Here is a 24,601-nt window from a genome sequence, read left to right as displayed (position 1 = left end):
CTCCCATTGTTGACCATCTTAGATCTTGCTAACTCTTAATCCATGCAATGATTCTTGCTAGTTCTTGAGGGAAAATAGAGAGGAGATCTAGATCCACATCTCCGCCAATCACTTTCTCCTCTATGTGAGGGGAACCCATTGGATCTTGATCTTGGGGTTCTTTGTGAGATCCTTGTTCTTCCTCTCATATTCCTCCATAGCTTTTGTTGTTGTGGAGGGATTTGAGTGTGAGGGACTTGACCACTTAGTGTGTTATTGACATTGCATTAGTTGCATTGGTTTGATTTCTCCACGGTGATATGTGGAAGTGAAATTTGAGAAGCTTGTTACCCTTGGGTACTTGGTACCCTAGAAATTGTTGTTCATGGATGCTTTAGCGTCCTAGAAAGTTGGTGGTTCCTCGGAGCTCTATCATTGTGGTGTATAGCTCCGGGAAAGCTTCGGGGTCTCAAATTATGTTGTGGAGATTTCCCCGAGCATTGGAGGTCATCGCGGAGCCACAGTCAATTGTGGTGAAGCTTCGTGATGTCGTTGGGAGCCTCGAATTAAGTTGTGGAGATTGGCCTAACCTTGTTTGTATGGTTTTAGAGACCGCCCTCAAGGGCGCCTTAGTGGAATCACGGCATCTTGCATTGTGCAAGGGTGTGAGGAGATTATGGTGGCCTTAGTGGTAGATTCCTTCCCCCCTTATAAAAGGCGTCTCCTTCCCCAATGGTTTTCTATGCGTTGAGATCGTGTTCTTCCCCCATTGTTGATCCTCTTAGATCTTTCTAACTCTCAATCCCTCCAATGATTCTTGCTAGTTCTTGAGGGAAAAGAGAGAGGAGATCTAGATCCACATCTCCACCAATCAGTTTCTCCTCTATGTGAGGGAACCCCTTGGATCTTGACCTTGGAGTTCTTTGTGAGCTCCTTGTTCTTCATCTCATATTCCTCCCTAGCTTTTGTTGTTGTGGAGGGATTTGAGTGTGAGGGACTTGACCACTTCGTGTGTTCTTTACATTGCATTGGTTGCATCGGTTTGAGTTCTCCACGGTGATACGTGGAAGTGAAGTTTGAGAAGCTTGTTACCCTTGGGTACTTGGTACCCTAGAAATTGTTCTTCGTGGATGCTTTGGCATCCTAGAAGCTTGGTGGTGCCTTGGAGCTCAATCATTATGGTGTAAAGCTCTGGGCAAGCGTCGGGGTGTCCAGTTAAGTTCTGGAGATTGCACCGAGCATTTGAGGTCTTCACGGAGCCACGGTCGATTGTGGTGAAGCTTCGTGGTGTCGTTGGGAGCCTCCAACTGAGTTGTGGAGATTGCCCCAACCTTGTTTGTATGGGTATTACGGTGGCCTTAGTGGTATCTTGAGGAGCATTGTGCCTCCACACCGCTCCAAACAGATATTAGCATCCGCAAGGGTGTGAACTTCAGGATACATCGTTGTCTTTGCATGCCTCGGTTAGCTCTTACCCGAGCCTTTTACTTATGCACTTTACTTTGTGATAGCCATATTGTTTCTTGTTATATATCTTGCTATCACTTAGTTGTTTATCGTGCTTAGCATAAGTTGTTGGTGCACATAGGTGAGACTAGTTGTTTTAGGTTTTGTGCTTGACAAATTAAACGTTAGTTTTTTTCCGCATTTGTTCAAGCCTAAACCGTAATTGTTTTAAAGCGCCTATTCACCCCCCCCCTTCTAGGCGACATCCACGTCCTTTCACGTGGTTCATAAGATTGATTAGAAAAAAGGTCAATTTGATCATACTTTCTCTAATAGAAATAGAATCTTTGGAGCGATTCTTCGTTGCATGGGATTACCATGTGGTTCAATTATGTTAATAATGTTGAGAGATGGCACTGGTGAAACTATGGACCTAACCTTGTTTCCAAGCACTGAGACACAATTTTGCTCACTTTTGTTACTTTCTACCTTTTTATTTTTAATTGTTCGGATATAAAAAGATATTTCTACCATCCATATTACACATCTATCATCATCTTTTTGCCAAACTAGTGGACCTATACAACTAACAATTGTATTGGGTGTGTTGGGGACACAAGATACTCTTCGTATTTGATTGCATGATTATTTGAGAGACCATCTTCATCATACACCTCCTATGGATTGATAAACCTTAGATCATTCACTGGAGGGAAATTTACTGTTGTCCTACAAAACTCTCCGCTTGAAGGCCCATCAAAGTCGACAAAATAAAGTTGTGTAGTAGACATCAAGCTATTTACGACATTGTTGTCGTGGAGGTGAGTGCTTGAAGGTATATTATTTAGATCTTGCAATTGAATCTTTTAGTTTCTTGTTTTTCACTAGTTTGATTTATAAAATTAAATGATAGAAAATGGACGTGAAGTTGTGCCAAATTGTTTATCTTTATAAAGTTTTTTCTTGAAAACATGGATTCCAATAATTGCTATGAAGTTTTAAAAGAAGAATTTAACACAATGTTTTGTGTGAGCTCCTTGAATCTTGAGAATGATTGTAATGTTACTTGTATGAATTATTTGAATATCCATGATGCTAATGATTTGCAAAGCCATAATCTTGGGGATGCTATGTTTGATAAAGATGATCTTTTTAGTCCCCTACTTTTTATGAGCAAATTTATTATGATGATAGCATGCCTCCTATTTATGATAATTACAACAATGATGAAACTGGGTTTGGAAGAGTGTCAACTCTAGGTAATAACGATCCCGGTATTTTGGAGGGCCTTGAATCTTTTTTATATTGATACAAGTGGATTTGGAGAGGCCATGACTTTATTTAGTGTTGAATCCACTATTTTGGAAGATGTGTCAATTGATTATTTTGAGAAAAAATTGCTATCTATGATGATTAGTGTGATGACATGTATGCTATAAAGAGTAATTATAACCATGAAACTTGTCATCGTGATTTTAATGTTTAATTTGTTTATGTTAATCAAGAATCACATGATAGTTATTTTGTTGATTTGCTCCCACTATTATTATTGAGAAGAAATTTTCTTATGTGGCAAGCATTAATTTTTTATGCATGTGGATCATGAAAAGAATGCTTTATGTGATAGTTATATTGTTGAATTTGTTCATGATGCTACTGAAAATTACTATGAGAGAGGAAGATATGCTCATACATACCTCTCTATGTGTTGAAAGTTTTAAAGTTACACTTGTTTTGCCTTCGTATGCTAGATGATTCGTGTATTAATAAATTGTTTGCTTATAAAATTTCTATGCATAGGAAGTGAGTTAGGCTTAAATGCATGTGATATTGTTGGAAATATGCCCTAGAGGCAATAATGAAGTGGTTATTATTATATTTCCTAGTTCATGATAATTGTCTATTATTCATGCTACAATTGTATTAATCGGAAACCATAATGCATGTGTGAATATATAGATCACAATGTGTCCCTAGTGAGCCTCTAGTTGGCTAGCTCGTTGATCAATAGATGATCATGGTTTCCTGATCATGGACATTGGATGTCATTGTTAACGGGATCACATCATTGGGGAATGATGTGATGGACAAGACCCAATCCTAAGCATAGCACTAGATCGTGTTGTTCCTCTGCTAAAGCTTTTCTAATGTCAAGTATCATTTTCTTAGACCATGAGATTGTGCAACTCCCAGATACCGTAGGAGTGATTTGGGTGTATCAAACTTCACAACATAAATGGGTGATTATAAAGGTGCACTACAGGTATCTCCGAAAGTGTCTGTTGGGTTGTACGAATCGAGACTGGGATTTGTCACTCCGTGTGACGGAGAGGTATCTCTGGTCCCACTCTGTAATACGTCATCATACTGAGCTCAAAGTGACTAAGGAGTTAGCCACGGGATGATGTGCTATGGAACGAGTAAAGAGCCTTGCTCATAACAAGATTGAACAAGGTATAGGGATACCGATGATCGAATATCGGGCAAGTATCATACCGGTAGACAAAATGGAATTGCATACGGAATTGACCGAATCTCCGACATCATGGTTCATCCGATGAGATCATCATGGAAAATGTGGGAACCAACATGGATATATAGACCCCACTATTGGTTGTTGACCGGAGAGGTGTCTCGGTCATGTCTGCATGCTTCCCGAACCCGTAGGGTCTACACACCTAAGGTTCGATGACACTAGGGTTATATGGCAATAGTGTACGTGGTTACCAAAGGTTGTTCGGAGTCCCGGATGAGATCCCGGATGCCAGGAGGAGTTTCGAAATGGTTCGGAGGTAAAGATTCATATATAGGAAGTGAGGATTTGATCGCCGGAAGTGTTTCGGGCATCACCGGTAATGTACCGGGACCACCGAAAGGATTCCGAGGGTCCACCGGGAAGGGCCACAAGCCCTAAAGGGGCACATGGGCCAAAAGTGGATGGGAACCATCCCCTAGGTGAGCTAGTGCGCCACCACTAAAGTCCCAAGGCGCAACAAGGGGTGGAGGGGGCAAAAACCTAGGCGTGCAGGGGCACCTTTGGGCCCAAGGCCCACCCTAGGGCGCCTCCACCCTTTGGCTGCCGCCCTCCTTGCCCATCTAGGGATGCTGCACCCCTTAGGGTGGGAAACCCAAAGGGTGGACACCCTCCTCCCTATCCTCCTATATATAGTGGAAGGTTTGGGGCTGTTTGGAGACACAACTTCTCTCTCTCTCGGCGCAGCCCTACTCCTCCTCCTCCTCGTCCTCCGTAGTGCTTGGCGAAGTTGTGTCGGAATACCACGCAGCTCCACCGCCACCACGCCATCGTGCTGCCGGAGCTCTCCCTCAACCTATCCTCCCTCCTTGTTGGATCAAGGGGTTGGAGATGTCACCGGGTTGCACGTGTGTTGAACGCGGAGGCGCCGTTGTTCGGCGCATGGATTAGAATCCACCACGATCTGAATCGCTGCGAGTATGAATCCATCAACCGCGTTCTAGCAATGCTTCCGCTTAGCGATCTTCAAAGGTATGAAGATGCACTACCCCTTTGCTCGTTGCCGGTCTCTCCATAGATAGATCCTTGTGTGACGTAGGAAATTTTTGAAATTACTATGTTCCCCAACAGTGGCATATGAGCCAAGGTTCTATGCATAGATTCTATACACGAGTAGAACACAAAAGTTGTGGGCGATGATTTTGTCAATTGCTTGCCATTACTAGTATTATCTCGATTCGGCGGCATCATGGGATCAAGCGGCCCAGACCGACTTTACACGTACTCTTACGTGAGACTGGTTCCACCGACCGACATGCATTTGCTGCATAAGGTGGCTAGCGGGTGTTTGTCTCTCCCACTTTAGTCGGATCGGATTCGATGAAGAGGGTCCTTATGAAGGGTAAATAGCATTGGCATATCAACGTTGTGGCTATCACATAGGTAAGAAGCGTTCTTGGTACAAACCCTAATCAGCCATGTAAAACTTGGAACAACAATTAGAGGACGTCTAACTTGTTTTTGTAGGGTATGCTATGTGATGTGATATGGCCAAAAGGATGTGATGTATGAGATTGATCATGTTCTTGTAATAGGATTCACGACTTGCATGTCGATGAGTATGACAATCGGCAGGAGCCATAGGAGTTGTCTTAATTTATTGTATGAGATGCAACGCCATGTGATTACATTACTTTATTGCTAAACGTTAGCTATAGTAATAGAAGTAATAGTTGGTGTGACGACTTCACGAAGACACAATGATGGAGATCATGGTGTCATGCCGGTGACAATGATGATCATGGTTCCCCAGAGATGGAGATCAAAGGAGCAATATGATATTGGCCATATCATGTCAATATATGATTGCATGTGATGTTTATCATGTTTTTCATCTTAATTCTTAGGATGACGGTAGCAAACATAAGATGATCCCTCATTAAAATTTCGAGATATGTACTCCCCTAAGTGTGCACTGTTGCGAAGGATCGTTGTCTCGAAGCACCACGTGATGATCGGGTGTGATAGATTCTAACATTCGCATACAACGAGTGTAAGCCAGTTTACACACGCAAAACACTCAACGAGCCTAGCATGTACCGAAAGGTCGAACATGAGTCGTATGGTTGATACGATCAGCTTGGAGATGCTCACCATTGATGACTAGTCCGTCTCACGTGATGATAGGACATAGGCTAGTCGACGTGGATCATGTTTCACTTGGATGACTAGAGGGATGTCTATCTAAGTGGGAGTTCATCAGTAATTTGATTAGATCAACTTAATTATCATGAACTTAGTCTAAAATTGTCTTTACAAATATTGTAGATCCAATGGCAAACGCAAATGTCACATTCAACTTCAACGCGTTCCTAGAGAAAACCAAGCTAAAAGATGATGGGAGCAACTATGAGGATTGGGCTCGTAACTTAAAACTCATCCTCACTGCTTCCAAGAAGGCATATATCCTTAATGCACTGCTAGGTGATCCTCCCGTTCCCACGGCAACCCAGGACGTTAGGAACGCCTGGCAGTCGCGGAGTGATGACTACTCTATCGTTTAGTGCGGCATGCTTTACAGTTTAGAACCGGGGCTCCAAAGGCGTTTTGAGCAACACAGAGCATATGAGATGTTCGAGGAGCTGAAACTTGTTTTTCAAGCTCATCCTGGGTCCAGAGATATGAAGTCTCTGACAAGTTCTTTAGCTATAAGTGGAGGAGAATAGTTCTGTTAGTGAGCACATGCTCAGAATGTTTGGGTTGCACAACCGCTTGACTCAGCTGGGAGTTGAACTTCCGGATGATGCGGTCATTGACAGAATCCTCCAGTCGCTTCCACCTAGCTATAAAGGCTTTGTGATGAATTACAACATGCAAGGGATGGAAAAGACCATTCCCGAGTTGTACTCAATGCTGAAATCTGCGGAGGTAGAAATTAAGTAAGAACATCAAGTGTTGATGGTGAATAAGACCAGCAGTTTCAAGAAAGGCAAAGGTAAAAAGAACTTCAAGAAGGACGGCAAAGCAGTTGCTGCGCCCGGTAAACCAGTTGCCAGGAAGAAGCCAAAGAAAGTACCTAACCCTGAGACTGAGTGTTATTATTGCAAGGGAACCGGTCACTGGAAGCGGAATTGCCCCAAGTACTTAGCGGATAAGAAGGTCGGCAACGTCAAAGGTATATGTGATATACTTGTTATTGATGTGTACCTTGCCAGCGCTCGTAGTAGCTCCTGGGTATTTGATACTGGTGCTTTTGCTCACATTTGTAACTCTAAGCAGGAACTGCGGAACAAGCGTAGACTGGCTAAGGACGAGGTGACGATGCGCGTCGGGAATGGTTCCAAGGTCAATGTGATCACCGTCGGCACGCTACCTCTACATCTACCTTCGGGGTTAGTTTTAAACCTAAATACTTGTTATTTAGTACCAGCTTTGAGCATGAACATTGTATCGGGATCTCGCTTGATGCAAGATGCCTACTCATTTAAATATCAGAATAATGGTTGTTCTATTTATATGAGTGGTATGTTATGGTCATGCCCCGCTGGTCAATGGTTTATTCTTGATGAATCTCGATCGTGATGTTACACATATTCATAGTGTGTATCAAAAGATGTAAGGTTGATAATGATAGTCCCACGTACTTGTGGCACTGCCTCCTTGGTCATATCGGTGTCAAGCGCATGAAGAAACTCCATACATATGGACTTTTGGAGTCTCTTGATTTTGAATCATTTGACACATGTGAACCGTGCCTCATGGGCAATATGACCAAGACTCCATTCTCTGGAACAATGGAGCGAGCACCCAACTTATTCGAAATAATACATACCGATGTATGCAGTCCAGTGAGCGTTGAGGCTCACGGTGGCTATCGTTATGTTCTCACCCTCACTGATGATCTAAGTACATATGGGTATGTTTACTTAATGAAGCACAAGTATGAAACCTTTTTAAGGTTCAAGAGATTTCAGAGTGAGGTGGAGAATCAACATGACAAGAAAATAAAGTTCTTACGATCTGATCATGGAGGAGAATAATTGAGTCACGAGTTTGGCACGCACCTAAGGAAATGTGGAATTGTTTCACAACTCATGCCGCCTGGCACACCGCAACGTAACGGTGTGTCTGAATGTCGTAATCGCACTTTATTGGATATGGTATGATCTATGATGTCTCTTACCGATTTACCATTATCATTTTGAGGATATGCATTGGAAACTGCCGCATTAACTTTAAATAGGGCACCGTCTAAATCCATTAAGACGACACCGTATGAATTATGGTTTGGCAAGAAACCTAAGATGTCGTTTCTGAAAGTTTGGGGCTGCGATGCTTATGTGAAGAAACTTCAACCAGAGAAGCTCGGACCCAAAGCGGAAAAATGCGTCTTCATAGGATACCCTAAGGAAACTACTGGGTACACCTTCTATCTTAGATCCAAAGGAAAAATATTTGTTGCCAAGAACGGATCCTTTCTAGAGAAAGAGTTTCTCTCGGAAGAAGTAAGTGGGAGGAAAATAGACCTTGATGAGGTAATTGTACCTCCTCTCGAACCGGAGAGTAGCGCAGCACAAGAAAATGTTTCTGAGGTGCCTGCACCGGCTAGAGAAGAAGTTAATGATGATGATCATGAAACTTCAGATCAAGTTGCTTTTGAACCTCGAAGGTCCACAAGGACACGTTCCGCACCAGAGTGGTATGACAATACTGTCATGGAAATCATGTTGTTGGACAACAGTGAACCTTCGAACTATGAAGAAGCGATGGCGGGCCCGGATTCCAACGAATGGCTTGAGGCCATGAAATCCGAGATAGGATCCATGTATGAGAACGAAGTATGGACTTTGGTGGACTTGCCCGATGATCGCGAACCATAGAAAATAAATGGATCTTTAAGAAGAAGACTGACGTGGATGGTAATGTGACCATCTATAAGGCTCGACTTGTCGCTAAGGGTTATCGACAAGTTCAAGGGATTGACTACGATGAGACCTTCTTACCCATAGCGATGTTGAAGTCGGTCTGAATCATGTTAGCAATTGCCGCATTTTATGATTTTGAAATCTGGCAAATGGACATCAAAACGGCATTCCTGAACGGCTTTCTTAAGGAAGAATTGTATATGATACAGCCGGAAGGTTTTGTCTATCCTAGCAATGCTAACAAGGTATGCAAGCTCCATCGCTCCATGTATGGGCTTGTGCAAGCATCTCGGAGTTGGAACATTTGCTTTGATGAGGTGATCAAAGCGTTTGGGTTTGTACAAACTTATGGAGAAGCATGTATTTACAAGAAAGTGAGTGGGAGCTCTGTAGCATTTATCATATTATATGTGGATGACATATTATTGATGGGAAGTAATATAGAACTATTGGAAAGCATAAAGTCCTATCTGAATAAGAGTTTTTCAATGAAGGACCTTCGAGAAGCTGCTTACATATTAGGCATTAAGATATATAGATAGATCGAGACACCTCATAGGTCTTTCACAAAGCACATGCCTTTACAAGATATTGAAGAAGTTCAATATGGATAAGGCTAAGAAGGGGTTCTTGTCTGTATTACAAGGTGTGATGTTGAGTACGACTCAACGCCCGACCACGGCAGAAGATAGAGAAAAGATGAGTACCGTCCCCTATGCTTCAACCATAGGCTCTACTATGTATGCCATGATGTGTACCATACCTCATGTGAACCTTGCCATAAGTTTGGTAGGGAGGTATCAGAGTGATCTAGGAGTGGATCCCTAGATAGCTGTCAAGAACATTCTTAAGTACCTGAAAAGGACTAAAGATATGTTTCTCGTTTATGGAGGTGCCGAAGAGCTCGTCGTAAAGGGTTACGTTGATGCTAGCTTCAACGCAGATCCGGGTGACTCCAAGTCACAAACCCGGATACGTGTATATTTTGAATAATGGGGCAGTTAGCTGGTGCAGTTGCAAGCAAAGCGTTGTGGCGGCATCTACATGTGAAGCGGAGTACATAGCTGCTTCGGAAGCAGCACAGGAATGAGTCTGGATGAAGGAGTTCATCACCGACCTAGGAGTGATTCCCAGTGCGTCGGGCCCGATGACTCTTTTCTGTGACAACACGGGAGCTATTGCCATTGCAAAGGAGCCCAGGTTTCACAAGAAGACCAAGCACATCAAGCGTCGCTTCAACTCCATTCGTGGATACATCTAGGAAGGAGATATAGATATTTGTAAAGTACATGCGGATCTGAATGTCGCAGATCCGTTGACTAAACCTCTTCCACGAGCGAAACATGATCAACCCCAGAACTCTATGGGTGTTCGATTCATCACAATGTAACTAGATTATTGACTCTAGTGCAAGTGGGAGACTGTCGGAAATATGCCCTAGAGGCAATAATAAAGGGATCCCATAATAAGGTGGTTATTGTTATATTTCCTAGTTCATGATAATTGTCTATTATTCATGCTACAATTGTATTAACCGGAAATCGTAATGCATGTGTGAATATATAGATCACAATGTGTCCCTAGTGGGCCTCTTGTTGGCTAGCTCGTTGATCAATAGATGATCATGGTTTTCCTGATCATGGGCATTGGATGTCATTGATAACAGGGGGGAATGATGTGATGGACAAGACCCAATCCTAAACATAGCACTAGATCGTGTTGTTCGTCTGCTAAAGCTTTTCTAATGTCAAGTATCATTTCCTTAGACCGTGAGATTGTGCAACTCCCGGATACCGTAGGAGTGCTTTGGGTATATCAAACGTCACAACGTAACTGGGTGATTATAAAGGTGCACTACACGTATCTCCGAAAGTGTTTGTTGGGTTGTACGAATCGAGACTAGGATTTGTCACTCCGTGTGACGGAGAGGTATCTCTGGGCCCACTCGATAATACGTCATCATACTGAGCTCAAAGTGACTAAGGAGTTAGCCACAAGATGATGTGCCACGGAACGAGTAAAGAGACTTGCTGGTAACGAGATCGAACAAGGTATAGGGATACCGACAATCGAATCTCACGCAAGTATCATACCAGTAGACAAAGGGAATTGCATACGGGATTGGTCGAATCCCTGACATCATGGTTCATCCGATGAGATCATCATGGAACATGTGGAAACCAGCATGGATATCCGGACCCCGCTATTGGTTATTGACCTGAGAGGTGTCTCGGTCATGTCTGCATGCTTCCCAAACCCGTAGGGTTTACACACTTAAGGTTCGATGACGCTAGGGTTATATGGGAATAGTGTATGTCGTTACCGAAGGTTGTTCAGAGTCTCGGATGAGATCCCGGACATCACGAGGTGTTCTGAAATGATCCGGAGGTAAAGATTCATATATAGGAAGTGAGGATTTGATCGCCAGAAGTGTTTTGGGCGTCACCGGTAATGTACCGGGACTACCGGAAGGGTTCTGAGGGTCCACTGGGAAGGGCCACAAGCCCCTAAGGGGTACATGGGCCAAAAGTGTATGGGAACCAGCCCCTAGGTGTGCTGGTGTGCCACCACTAAAGGCCCAAGGCGCAGCAAGGGGTGGAGGGGGCAAAACCCTAGGCGTGAAGGGGCACCTTTGGGCCCAAGGCCCACCCTAGGGCGCCTCCACCCTTGGTCGCCGCCCTCCTTGCCCATCTAGCGCTGCCACACCCCTTAGGGTGGGAAACCCTAAGGATGGGCACCCTCCTTCCTCTCCTCCTATATACAGTGGAGGGTTTGGGGCTGTTTGGAGACACAACTTCTCTCTCTCTCTCGACGCAGCCCTACTCCTCCTCCTCCTCATCCTCCGTAGTGCTTGGCGAAGCCCTGTCGAAATACCACGCAGCTCCACCATATCCATGCCGTCATGTTGCCGGAGCTCTCTCTCAACCTCTCCTCCCTCCTTGCTGGATCAAGGCATCGGAGACGTCACTGGGCTGCACGTGTGTTGAACACGGAGGCGCCGTTGTTCGGCGCATAGATCAGAATCCACCGCGATCTGAATCACTGCGAGTACAACTCCAACAACCATGTTATAGCAACGCTTTCTCTTAACGATCTTCAAAGGTATGGAGATGTTCTACCCCTTTGCTCGTTGTTGGTCTCTCCATAAATAGATCCGTGTGTGATGTAGGAAAAATTTCAAATTACTACGTTCCCCAACAGATATATGATTCATGATGCTCTATTCCATGTTTGATTCCTACTTTTATGTGTGCATCACTAAAAATATCAATGCCTCGCTAAAAGGCAACAAAAAATCATTTCTTGGGATGCAGCCAATATTTTTACTTACTATTTTTGTGTGTCGACATGATTAATGCTATTGTAGTATTAATGATTTTTATATTTTGTAATCAAGTGCCAAGTAGCCCTTGGGATGTTGCAAATGCATGCTTGTTAGGTTCTGTGCAGAAACAGAAACTTTTGCATGCAGTGATTGAATTATTTCTCTTTACTTGAACGTGATCAATTGCTGAAATGTTTACACAATACTGAACTACGATTTGTATGTAAGGTCCTAAGTTTTCAGAATTTTGTGAGTGACAAAAGTATGATAATTAGTTAGATCTTTACGTACAGTTCTGTTTTTGATAGATTATGTTCCGTTTTCTTTGTTTGCATGTTTTAAAGTTTCCATGACATATGTTTGGTGATGTGAATTGTGAAAATGATAGAGTACAACATAAATTACTTGAGAACGATTATAAATCTTGTCTTGACAATACCCAAGTGAATGATTTATTTTTATACTAACCCATCTCATGAGTTTCGTTAAGTTTTGCTTGAATGAAGATGTCAAGTTTTGGGTGAGATGACGGTAGAAGGAGAAAAAGGAGCGGCAAGACCCTAAGCTTGAGGATGCCCAAAGCGGCCCAAGGTAATATCTTAGGAGTAACCAAGAATTTAAGCATGTGGATGCCTCATTCGTCTTCAACACTATCTGCATACTTCACTTGGAACTATATTTTAATTCTTTACATGATATGCATATTCTTGGAGTATATTTTTGTTTTGTTTGTTGTTTGATATGATCATTAGATCTGAATTTTTTATTTTTAGAGAGTCCACTTAGCTACCTATTTACTTAACTACTCTTTATTATTCACTTATATCTTTTGGAGTAGTTTATTGTTTACTCTTGTGCTTCACTTATATCTTCCGAGTAAAAAAAATTGAATGAAATGAATGTTGTGTGCTTCGTTTATTATATGTATGTTGAGATGTAAACATGCAATCTCTATGTAGTCAATTAAAGTAAGAGTGATACTATGATGGTACATATATTTAATCAAGTAAGGGAGATATATTATAATGGCAATGAGCATTAGTTTGTTTAAGTTGAATCTATCATGTTGTGGTGATAAGTATCTCCTAGTGAAGGATGGATGATTGGCTTGGTACATGTTTACACATGTTTGATAAATTTCAAATTCAGCCCTGGTGGTGTTCAAGTTTGTAGGTTACCACCATGATTATATCTTCTCAATAATATTTCTATTAGAGAATGCATGTGTGTGTTTTTGTGCTCATTAAAGTGGTTGCCTCTCAGTATTTTCCTAGCCTATTCCTTTAGTAAGCGAAAATGATGCTTGTGCATTGAATCCTTGAAACAAGTTTATGCCATAAATTATCCTCCATACCTACCTACACATTGTATTTCATTGTCATTTCAAGTAAATTTGCATGTGTCGCCTCTAAATATTCAGATATACTTTCTTTTTGTGTTCCCGTACAACTCATGAAGCGGTAGTGGTAGTTAATATCTTCCATGCTAAATGTGTTTTACTCATGACGAGAGTTTATTCGCTTGTCATATTTATGAGCAAGACTAGTAATAGGGATTCCCAGTTCCAAACAAAAAATAAGAAAAAAATGTTGACAAAAGACACTCCCCAAAAAAATTGAAAGTTGACACGCACCCATGGATTCAGCTATTCATGATTTGTGTTAGTATGGTGAAGGGAGTGTAACAGCATGGAAACCGTCATTGATGTGTTTAGCATGAAAAATATTAAAAAATTATCATTAAATCATTGACAAGAAAGATAACAAGTCCGTGAACGCATAGAGAGTCAAATTAGCTCAGTCCGGTTATAAGTTCCCTACCATCGTTGGATGCGGCGCGCGTTACATTAGATGTACATGAAGTTTGACCTTCCTACATAGTGAGTTGTTGTTTCTTCTTCACTAGAAGGGTTGGACGCGCTTTGGTGCGTTGTTGGTGCTGTTCGGCTTCTTAAAGAAACAATCTCTTTCAAAAATTAGATGTATCAATTTTTTTGAAAAGACAATTTTTTTAAGTTTGATCAAAGTTATAGAGAAATATATTAAAATCCATAATATCAAATTGGTATGATCAGATTCATCGTGAAATGAATTTCCATCCCTTTTTGTTTAATATTGTGAATGTTGATATTTTTGCTCTCAACTTGATCAAAGATTAAATTTTTTTTGACTTTCCAACAAACTAAGACCCAAATATATTTTGGAACGGGTGGGAGAGATGATGGAATGTGTTTTATTTTATTTATAATGTGCTGATTTGGTGGGCCTTTTATAGTGTGATTATGTGTTATCTGCTAACCAACCTATATTTATGTGGGTAATTTTTTGTACATTAGTGCTGCAATATCAAAGGACGAGGCTTCTTCTTTTTAGATGATGGGAGGATTTGCGGGATTGATATGTTTTTATAGGCGGGTTGCTGCTGATTGATTTGAAAAATCGTTGGCTCGGTCAAAACTGTAAACCAAATCCAAAATTGAATAACTCAATTGAATGAAAGAGATTCAAAATTAGAGAACATAATGAGTTAAAAGAATTGAATTAGAGAACTGCGCCATTCATGTTATTGGGTTTTCATAATGTCTTTGCTCCCTCTATTTCAAAATATTAGATGCATTAGTTTTTTTTTGAAAATTCAAACATCTTTAAGTTCGATTAAATTTGTAGAGAAATATATCAATATCGATAATATCAAATTGGTGTCATTCGATTCATCATGATATAAATTTTCATATTTTACTTATTTAATATGTGGATGTTGGTATTTTTGGCTCTGAACTTGATGAATGTTAAATAAAAATTTCTTTTGTAAAAACTAATACACCTTATATTTTGAAACAGACGAAGTATTTCGTTTGGCAAGTTGGAGAAATGATGAAGTGTGTTTTATTTTTATTTATAATCTGGTGTTTTTGGTGGGCCTTTTGCTGTGTGATTGCAAGTTCTCAACTAATCAACCCATACTTATGTGATCCATTTACATAGGTGGTTGCATGTATTATATTTGTGTTAACGCATCACATGTTTGCGCTTTTTTTTCTAGGTGCCAAAAGGGTGCATGGGGTTGATATGTTTTTATATGTCGATTGTTGTTGATTGATTTGTAAAAAACCCAGTCAAAATATGAACTACATCCAAAATCGAGTACGTCAATCAAATGGAAGAGCTTCAAAACTAGAGAGTGTAACGAATAAAAAAAAGAATGAGAGGGCTCATTAAAAAAATATTGACCTAGTCAAAATTGAGTGGCCATATTTTATATGGAAGACCTCATTTGATTAAGTGGCCTCTAAACTAAGGGAGCATAATGTATTTACATATATAGATGAGTGACCCAATTCCATCTGCTTAAGAAATTATTGACCTGGTCAAAATTGGATGACTCAATTTTAATTGGAGACCACAATTGAATGTGGGCCATTCAAAATTAAGGAGGTTAGTTTTATAGAGGATATAAAAGAATTGAATGACCCAATTCCTATTAAAGCTTCAATTAATCGTGGGCTTTAAAACTAGAAAGCTTGTAGTGTCATAAAAGATGACCAGCCAGCATGACGCCACCATGCGTAAGAGTGGAAATGGTGATGCTCGAGATCTACTACTCCACACTGTCCTCATGCCGTATAGAATTCATAAAATTAGCTTGCACAACGATATTATATTATGAGATGGAGGGAGTATTAGTAAAACAATCATGATCACCATCACCAACCAATCCAATCTTCTTTTTTTGCAACGAACTCAACTCTGTTGAGCTTACATTGTGTAATACGGAGTACAACGGTAGTTGGAAAGCACATCACCCGTCCTTTTCTGCTAGCTGTTTGAGTGTGTCCTTTGTATTCATCTCCAGGCAGCCTCACATAAATAAGCCAAGCAAGATCAAAACTAGAGCCGACACATGGTGCGCCTCAAGTTTCAGCCTCGCAAATGTGTCGGTGTGTGCTGCAAAGCAACAACCATGCTCCTCCCAACTGATGCTTATTCTTTAATAATTCCATAACACTTCATATAGGATTCCACCAGCCTTTATACTGGCAATGAATTTGTACATATGGAAACTGGAGATCAAAAATAAAATTCTACGAGATGGGGCTATGAGCTGATGGATCGTCATGTTGTACAACAGCACTGCTCTAACTTTCTTTGACGTAGTATAACGTATTACTATGCTTGCAAGAATGTGGTCCGACTCCAACTTGTGCAGCCATCTACTGTAATTCGCCTACTGGCGCCTCGTTCAGCCATAGGTAATGAATGAACTCATACAGCTTTGCACTCACACTCACCTGCGTCAATGCAACAAGATTTACGTTACAACTCTTGTGTGATAAGAGACAAACAAATGTAATTGAATGAAGATTTAAAAACTGGAACCTTGTAAGGTGTCGGATTTAGCCGCCTGATGTGATCCGGCCGCAGTTTTTCGAGCTGTTGCATACAGCGGCTTCTGATCTTCTCCAGCGGGGGCAGCTCTGCTCTAGGTTTATCTGCGCAGAACACAGATGCACACATATAATTGATGTTTAATCCACTGTGACAATACTAATCGGTCCACAGTTTAACAGGCTTGTTCCACTTTTACAATCACCAGCTTGAGTGTCCGTTTTCTCCAACGTGCATGGAAGCACGTCTTTGCATTAAGAAGCAGGCGCTAATCCAAATAGCTAGCTTTCCACCACTCAGGGTTGGAGGACGCAGCACTAAGAGGTAGTTGATCTTTCTACATCAAGTCTAGGAAAATATCAACACGACAGAGCACTAGAAAATGCCATTACAAGATAACTGGTTCAGGTGAGCCTTTCATGCCACTCCTTTCTTTTTAACAAATTTCGTGATCTGAATGGCTGCTATGCAACAAAACAACCCCATCGTATAGTCATCCTAATTACTCGTTCAGCAACCACTTTCCGAATTAGCCAACGCATAGTGATCCTAATTACTCGTTCGGCAACCACTTTCCGAATTAGCCATGGTGGACAAAGTTGCTGCAAGAAATAACTAGATCCGAACATGTTAGGAGTAGTGGGAGTGTGTCTGGTGGTGTTGTCCAGTTGGACCTCAAGTGTGGCAAGGCTGTTCCTCGTATTTGTGTTGCCTGTTGTTGGCTGCATGGCTGCAGGCAAGCCAACTGCAGTTGCCTTGTTGTTTTATGTATGGGGTAATCTGAATGCAGACTTTGTGAGTTTGTCCGATTCCGTTACGAAACCCATCATTTGTAACGGTTTTCCCAAAATTAAGTGGCAGCTCTTTCTTCAATAGTGAATTGCAGAGCTCCTGCCCTTTTGAAGGTTTTTGGAAGAAAACTCATCGCTGTAAATGCTAAGAGGTCCATACCTGAACTCCCAGGCCAGTAACAATGTAGCAGCTCCTCAACATGCTGGGGGACAACATAAGCCCTCTTGGATTCAAGGAACGGGTGACGACAAAGAATTCGCTCTCCTTCCTGGAATATTTCAAAGATGTGAAGTTCAGTTAAAAATAAATAAGAATCAGCCACTATAGACGAAGTCAACAAAGGATATGAAAGGTGACAACAGTCGCATGACAATAATGTGAAGCATATGGCATATAGGATCGACTCAGTATACTCCATTCTAAGGTAGATTATGATTGACAATAGTGTGACAGGTATAGAACCTCACATCTGAATAGAGAACACACGTGCATTGTTACCTTTGGTGATGGTTCACTTTCACGTATCATGATGTCTACCAACGGATAGCCTTCTTTTCCATACAATCTGAAACACCGCTTTTTGCATGGAATAGAGACCTGCAACATAACATGACACCATCCTTAAGTATCAGGAAAGCAAAATTATGCAAATCTTTTTCAAAGTATAAACAGTAAACATACTTTTGCCACATCCTCGGAAAGTTTGATACGAGGTCTACTGTTGATCTCAACTAGCTTAAAGACACATCCAAGAGCAGCTTGGGAATAACACGTTACAAGATAAGTTCCGATTCCAAAGGCATCAACTTCATGACCCTGTAAAGAAGATGAAAATAAAATAAAGAAAAATTATGTAGTTCATGATCATTAGCGCCACAGAAGCACACACAGACGCATATAACAGCATAAGTACATGACACGAAGTTCTTGATGTATTATCACCTCACTTCGCTGTAAGGTACTATGTACAATGCAAGGTGCTTAGATAGAGGTGCTTATGAGAACAAATCATTTTTTTCTTAAGCACCGGTGCTTATTTGCATAGCACATATGCTTAATTAGGCACCCACTGCTATGAAACAAGCACCGTTGCTTAAGCAAAAATCAGTTTATTTTTACAAGCACCTCTCTAAGCACCATGCATTGTACACGGTCTAAGAGAACTTGTGAAGTCACTCAATAATGAGACAGCATTTTACCTGCTTGTTCAGAGCATCAATTGTTTCCTCATTCAGGTCATTGCTAGCAGTAATGATCATCTTCCCGAAGCCAGGTATATTGAATTCCTTTTCTATTGCATGAAAAACTTTTCGGGTTTCAATTGACAGATAGGCTAGATCACCAGAGTCTAATCTGATACCAGATGCCTTGTACCTACAAAAGAAATATATTTGTCCAAACTGATTGTTTCAATCTTTTCTTTTACCAAAACAATGACGACATGATTAAGTGACTTATAACACTTTTCATGACTATATAAACACAAAACATTAAAGACCAAAACAAATAGATGTCATCTTTAGATTATCAGAGCAGGAGGGGATCAAGAGTACTGGGATATTATGGATTATTTTGCAAGCACACATGAATCTGACAGTAACTTGTTTTGGAGGGCTTAAGCATATAAAAAGAAGAAGTTGTAAGATTAAACCACTCCTAAATTTGATATCACTGGGATGTAGTTTCTGATTAACTTAGTTTCTTTGGTAATTTCTTGGATAAGGGATTTCCTGAATTTTGCTACTCTAAAGGGCAGCCCGGTGCACGTATCTCCAGCTTGCGCAGGGTCCGACAACTTTCGTTGTTTTGTACGCAGCCTTTCCCTCCAGTACTGATAACCCAATGCACATGGAATAGGTGTCCAAGAATAGGTTTGACATACCCTAAGTCATGGAGTGCTAGAGCTACCGCACAGAAATTTGGAATCCCACTTCGCATAACCTGAAAAAAAAATTGTGAGATTGTGCTCCAGATAATGCAGGGACAGCATAAATAAGCTAATAATATACACGTGAAGAATACAAATGGTAGAAGAGGGAGAATAGGTCATGTACGTGCACTTGCATGGTCATCATTTGTTAGACAACAAAAAACAAGGATAAAGTTGTACAAACATCAATACAGAGTTGACTACACCTTCCTGGAGTAAAGCCAGGCTGATGTCCTAACTTCGAGCTAAGCTTAGAAGCATGAGCTCCCGGCTTAAAAGAAGTCGACATTCTCAGAATTCTAGAAATAAAACAAACATATACAAGAAGTATTGAAGCATGTATCCGCCAATTTTGATGCCAAAACATGCATTCTAATGCCCTGTGGAGAAATAATAAATCCCCTACATAAAAGGTTCCTGAACACAAACTAGCATATTTTCTCACGAAAATTTGCATACTATTAAATACCGAATGCACATACATGGATTTTTTTCAGATTTTTTTTTAATTTCAATTTTTGTGAACTAAAGGGTGCAGGCGACCTCAGGCGCAACAAATCAATCCAAATAACAGCGCTGACATCCTAACCATGTCTAAGTTGGATAAACTTCCATCTTAAAATACAAGAGCCAGACTGCTCAGAGATACTCCCTCCGTTCCAAAATATAAGACCTTTTAGGGATTTCACTAGGAGACTACATTCGGAGTAAAATGAGTGAATCTGTACTCTAAAATATGTCTATGTACATCCGTATGTAGTTTATAGTACAATCTCTAAAAGGTCTTATATTTAGGAACGGAGGGAGTATAACAGAGCATGGTAGTTTAAGAAAATACCAACAAAGGAGCTTGAGAAGAACATTGCAAAAAACTATCATGTGCTAAGTTTCAGACCTCATTCAGACATGAATAACAGCAGAACAAGGGAAAAAGTTGCAGGCTGCAATAAGTTAACAGCTCACATCATATGTGTCCACCAGTGCTAGAAAGCTGCTTGGAAAAGCCAACGCATATGATGCAAATGCAGCAAGCTCACTTTGATTTGTATCGCCAAATACATTACGTAATGAATCTGCTACCTGACATAAACAAAAAATAACATAAGAATGCTGCAACAAGCAAAAACTGCACAACAAAGTTCTGCAATTGTACCTGAATCTTGCAAAGCCATTCTTTCACTAAACTAACAAAATCCTTGCAGATTTTTGAACCATCTTTGTTCCTTAGGGTCCTGTCTGGGATCTCATCAAGGCTCTGGAAGATTTAAAGCAATTGCCAAATCAGTCGTCGATCTAAATAACAATGGATGCCAGGAAAAAAGAACTTTCAGAATGCCAGAGATATGTAAGGATGAGTTCTAAAGATGCAAATGCAAGGGGCGGTACCAAATGTCGCGGACATTGCACATAAGTGTATACAAGAGAAGAGTTGATATGTTCAGAAAATGATTTATATCTGTATGTTCGAAATATTGTACCATGTTAATTAGCAAGCAAAGACACCAATTGTCCACAAAAATATAAACTAGCAAGGAGAATGATAAAAAGTACCTAGTATCCTAGAAAAAAATGAATATGGACATGCACGTGCATGTTATGTAAGAAAATAAAGATTTGAGTGCTAGTATGACGAGAAAACAAATATTCAAACTTTAATCCTGCTACGACATGGGGCTCAGCAACCAGTGTAGTGAAGAATTGTTTGACTAATGAAACTACATCATGAACAGAGGCACGGAAGGTGCTCCAATGATAGCACATTATTGCATATGTAATAGTGTTCATCAACAACAGGAATGGTATTTTACTAACCATATATGAGCTGACATAAGCATGAGAATGTGTTCCACGGAGTGGTATGCCAAATAGATGTCCTGCCAATACATTACTGCAAAAACAAGAGAACAAAATTAACCAATGGTGCACTATAGCAACACTAACATTTTCAGGAGAAAAAAAAATCTAAGGAGAAAAAGAGAAGGGAAATGATACAAGGAGATAGAGGACATATATGATCTTCCAATGATGTGAAAGAACTCACCTGGTTGCATCAAAGCCTCCCATGAAACAATACTTTGAAGCACTTATTGCGCCATCAGGCCCCTGCAAACATAAATCCAGAGGTACATTTCAGATTTCACATGTATTTGTATAAAATTAAAGCTAAACTGATGGTGCAGAAAGGATAGAAGAAGTCACACCTGTGCTCGTCTTAAACCAAATTCCATTAGAACCTTTGACTTTCCAGCAACATGACGGTGCCGTGCAGCATTGGTGGTTACCAAAGAGGCATAGTTGATCAGATTTACAAATGGAGTCTCAAGTAGTTGAACCACCTGATGATGTCATAACAAGAGTAAGTTGCTATAGCAAAAAATTCAAACTTCAGTTCATGCTCAGAATTAAAGTTTGTGACTGACATTATTAGACATAACAGCTGGTTAGGGCTTTCTACTTACAGCAACAGGACCCTCGACTCTCATCAAGGGCACTTTTGGAAAGACTACCGAGCCCTCAGGAATGGAGTACACTTCAACATCAGAGCAATCAATTCCACGGAGATAATCAAAGAATGAATCCTAGAAATTACAATTATATCAGTAAATAAGTGTTTCTCAGATCAAATAACTGAATGAGCATGACATATATGCACACTAAAAGTTGGGTGAGGAATAGCTTATACAAGGAACCACACACAAAGTTTCAAGTTACCCTTTCTTACATGTAGTATTTGAGGTGGACTTTTTGTAGCCCATGAATCAGCCTGGCTATACACAGGACCAACCAAAAAGCCTATTCATAACCTAGCAGCTAATCTCAGGACCAATTTACCATTTGAAGAAAGAAAGAATATTGCATACTCCCTCCGTCCTAAAATAAGTGTCTTGAGCTTAGTACAAATTTATACTAGAGCTAGTATAAAGTTGAGACACTTATTTTGGGACGGAGGGAGTATAATATATGTATATGGCATTCAGATGATACCTCACACATTGGCATGACTGACTGCAGGAAAGAAATCTCATCTTCTGTGAACTTAAAGTTTGCAATGAATTTTATACATTCCTCAAGACCGGCAAAAACAGTAAACTCTCCACCAAATGGATTTTTCCTAAAGTACAGGTCAAACCTGTAAAATGAAAAGGAACAAAATCAGCATGCAGTTGAGTACGTCCGAGTTGTTAGCTAACATTGTAGGTCCATATTAAGTGAAATTGACTCAACAGAGATCAAAGCATGCCAAGTGAGCCCATTGGGATGAAGCAAACTACATGGGCATATATGACCATACAAACACAGAGAAAATGTCTTCACTAACTTTTCTCTTTTAACTCAATTTACATATGTCTTTGGGTAGCTTCTGAGTTTTATTATCATGTTGTTCAAAGCTATATGCAGAAGTACCTCGCTCCTCGAATATTCTGCCAATGACAAAATTACATAGACTTTTCTCTTCTTGTAACTTCCCCAGGTCCGAAAACAGTCACTTTCCCCTTTAAAAAAAATGAAAATTGGCATAACATACCACCGCCTCCCCCACCCCCCACCCCTCTCGCAAGAATAGTTAAATATATGAAACCCAAGAACCAATAGTCTCTTTTGTTGACTCAAGTAAGTAGCAAAGTTCATTGTTCATTCAAGCACGTCACATCATTAATGTCCACATCCATTTGTTTCCTCTGCACAAGGAGTATTATACCACCATTTAGAATACACTTCATGTTCACACTGAAAATTCTAATTCATTCAACCATGTGACATCATTCAAATGTCCACATCTATTTGTTTCCTCTCCACCCGGAGTAAATCATATCACCAATTAGAAAATATTGATTAACACTGCAAGTTCTAGAGAACCCACAATGACATAATAAATTGATGTACCTATATGCTAGAATCCACACATGAGGTGCCACATACTAAAACAACAATGGAGGGGGGGGGGGAACCTAATAGAAAGGCCAGTCCAATTTTGTTAACACAAGAACATCTGGACCCACATGAAAGCAATGGCAAGCCCATCAATAAACGATGGTTGCACTCACAATTTTGACATAAAGGGATTAACTAAACAATGCACATTCAGAAGGGCTTTCCAAAGTACTGCATAGCAGAACAATCAAGAAGCAAGCAAAAAATGCCACTTCAGTTATTTATTTTATTTTAAAAAGAAAAAGAGGATAGCCCCGGCCTACGCAGCCACACATATAACAAGAATAACAAAAATAAATATTCGCAAAAGATATATTAAGACCAGCATACAACATTTTTGTTTTGTTTCAGTTATTACTGACAAGGAAGATGATCAAAACTACAGGCAAGAGGGAACCAAAGACAGAGTATCAGTTAGCCAACTACGCAACTACCAGGTAATAAACCATCAAAGCGCAAAGCTGCGGCCGTCTTACCCAATAACGTAGAGGGCACGAAAAAGATGCCAGACCACAGCAATGACAGAATTGCACGAGAACAAAAACCAAACTACCGCATAGATTGAAACCAAACTATTCGCCACGGCAACGAGAGAATTGCAGCAACAGTCCAAGTATCTCCCAAAAAATCAGACCTCTCGCCAATTCATTCCCCCGAACATAACCCGGACGGAACCAACCAACTCACCAGCTGGCACCAGATCACACCACCCGTCGATCCAATCCAATCGGCACGACCGAACCAGAGATACGCGAAGCGGAGGACACGAGGCAGAGGCGAGGGGTGCTTACACGGCGTGGTCGGCGTGCTTGCCGGCCTTCCAGTAGGCGTAGGCCATGGAGAACTGGTACTGATCGGTGAGCAGCGCCGTGGCCATGGGGTTCGTGGGCGGCCCCACCTGCGCCCTCGCCGCCGCCGCCAGCGAACCATTGGCGCCGGCGCCCACGCTAGGCGCCGTCGCCTCCATACTTGGGCTCTGGAACGCGAGAGCTTCCGCTAGGGTTCTCTGGGCTGAGGCGTGTGAAGCTTCAAGGGGAGGAAGGGGAGGCGGGAGGAGGACAATTGGAGGCCGGGAGGGGAAGGAGGAGGAGGAGGAGGAGACGCCAGGGGCCGATTTGGAATTTGGAAGTTTGGCTGGAAGCAGGCAAGGTATTTATAATAGGGGTGATAAGTTTCATAGGTGTACCACTGAAAGTTGGTAATGTCACATGGTGCCCTCGCATGCTTATGTTTTTTAATCACATTTGATGATTTGTAAAAGGATGCTTACAATATGCTGGATTGTCAATACGCTTCCTTAGCTTACTATAGACTGTTTCTTAATGTCGACAGAAACAAAAAAAAAATTCACTGAACAAACATCCTTAAAAAGGCTGAAATAAATTTAAAAAAATGTAGGCATCAATGTCTACA

General features: G+C 40.9%; 1 protein-coding gene across 1 annotated transcript; it reads right to left on the bottom strand.

Annotated features, from left to right (window-relative positions):
* Window positions 1-16,112: 16,112 nt before the first annotated feature.
* LOC123426728 (nicotinate phosphoribosyltransferase 2-like) lies at window positions 16,113-24,318 on the bottom strand. The gene is made up of 15 exons (XM_045110602.1): window positions 23,980-24,318; window positions 22,241-22,385; window positions 21,715-21,834; window positions 21,457-21,591; window positions 21,297-21,358; window positions 21,068-21,143; window positions 20,409-20,510; window positions 20,219-20,335; window positions 19,208-19,266; window positions 18,525-18,699; window positions 18,007-18,141; window positions 17,824-17,922; window positions 17,485-17,593; window positions 16,525-16,637; window positions 16,113-16,436 (listed from the first exon to the last, which is right to left on the bottom strand). Exons 1-15 carry the CDS (start codon window positions 24,153-24,155, stop codon window positions 16,359-16,361), a joined length of 1,701 nt encoding a protein of 566 aa, XP_044966537.1. The 5' UTR covers window positions 24,156-24,318; the 3' UTR covers window positions 16,113-16,358.
* Between the last annotated feature and the right edge of the window lie 283 nt (window positions 24,319-24,601).

This window comes from Hordeum vulgare, chromosome 2H (assembly GCF_904849725.1).
Source record: "Hordeum vulgare subsp. vulgare chromosome 2H, MorexV3_pseudomolecules_assembly, whole genome shotgun sequence".
Lineage (NCBI taxonomy): Eukaryota > Viridiplantae > Streptophyta > Magnoliopsida > Poales > Poaceae > Hordeum > Hordeum vulgare.
This window is presented reverse-complemented; position numbering and strand designations above follow the sequence as displayed.

Coding starts and splice junctions, on each gene's coding strand:
- LOC123426728 (XM_045110602.1), bottom strand. CDS start 24,155: ATGGAGGCGACGGCGCCTAGCGTGGGCGCCGGCGCCAATGGTTCGCTG. Junction 21,359..21,456: donor TTGGTTTAAGACGAGCACAG/GTGTGACTTCTT, acceptor TTATGTTTGCAG/GGGCCTGATGGCGCAATAAG. Junction 20,336..20,408: donor AATGGCTTTGCAAGATTCAG/GTACAATTGCAG, acceptor TGTTTATGTCAG/GTAGCAGATTCATTACGTAA.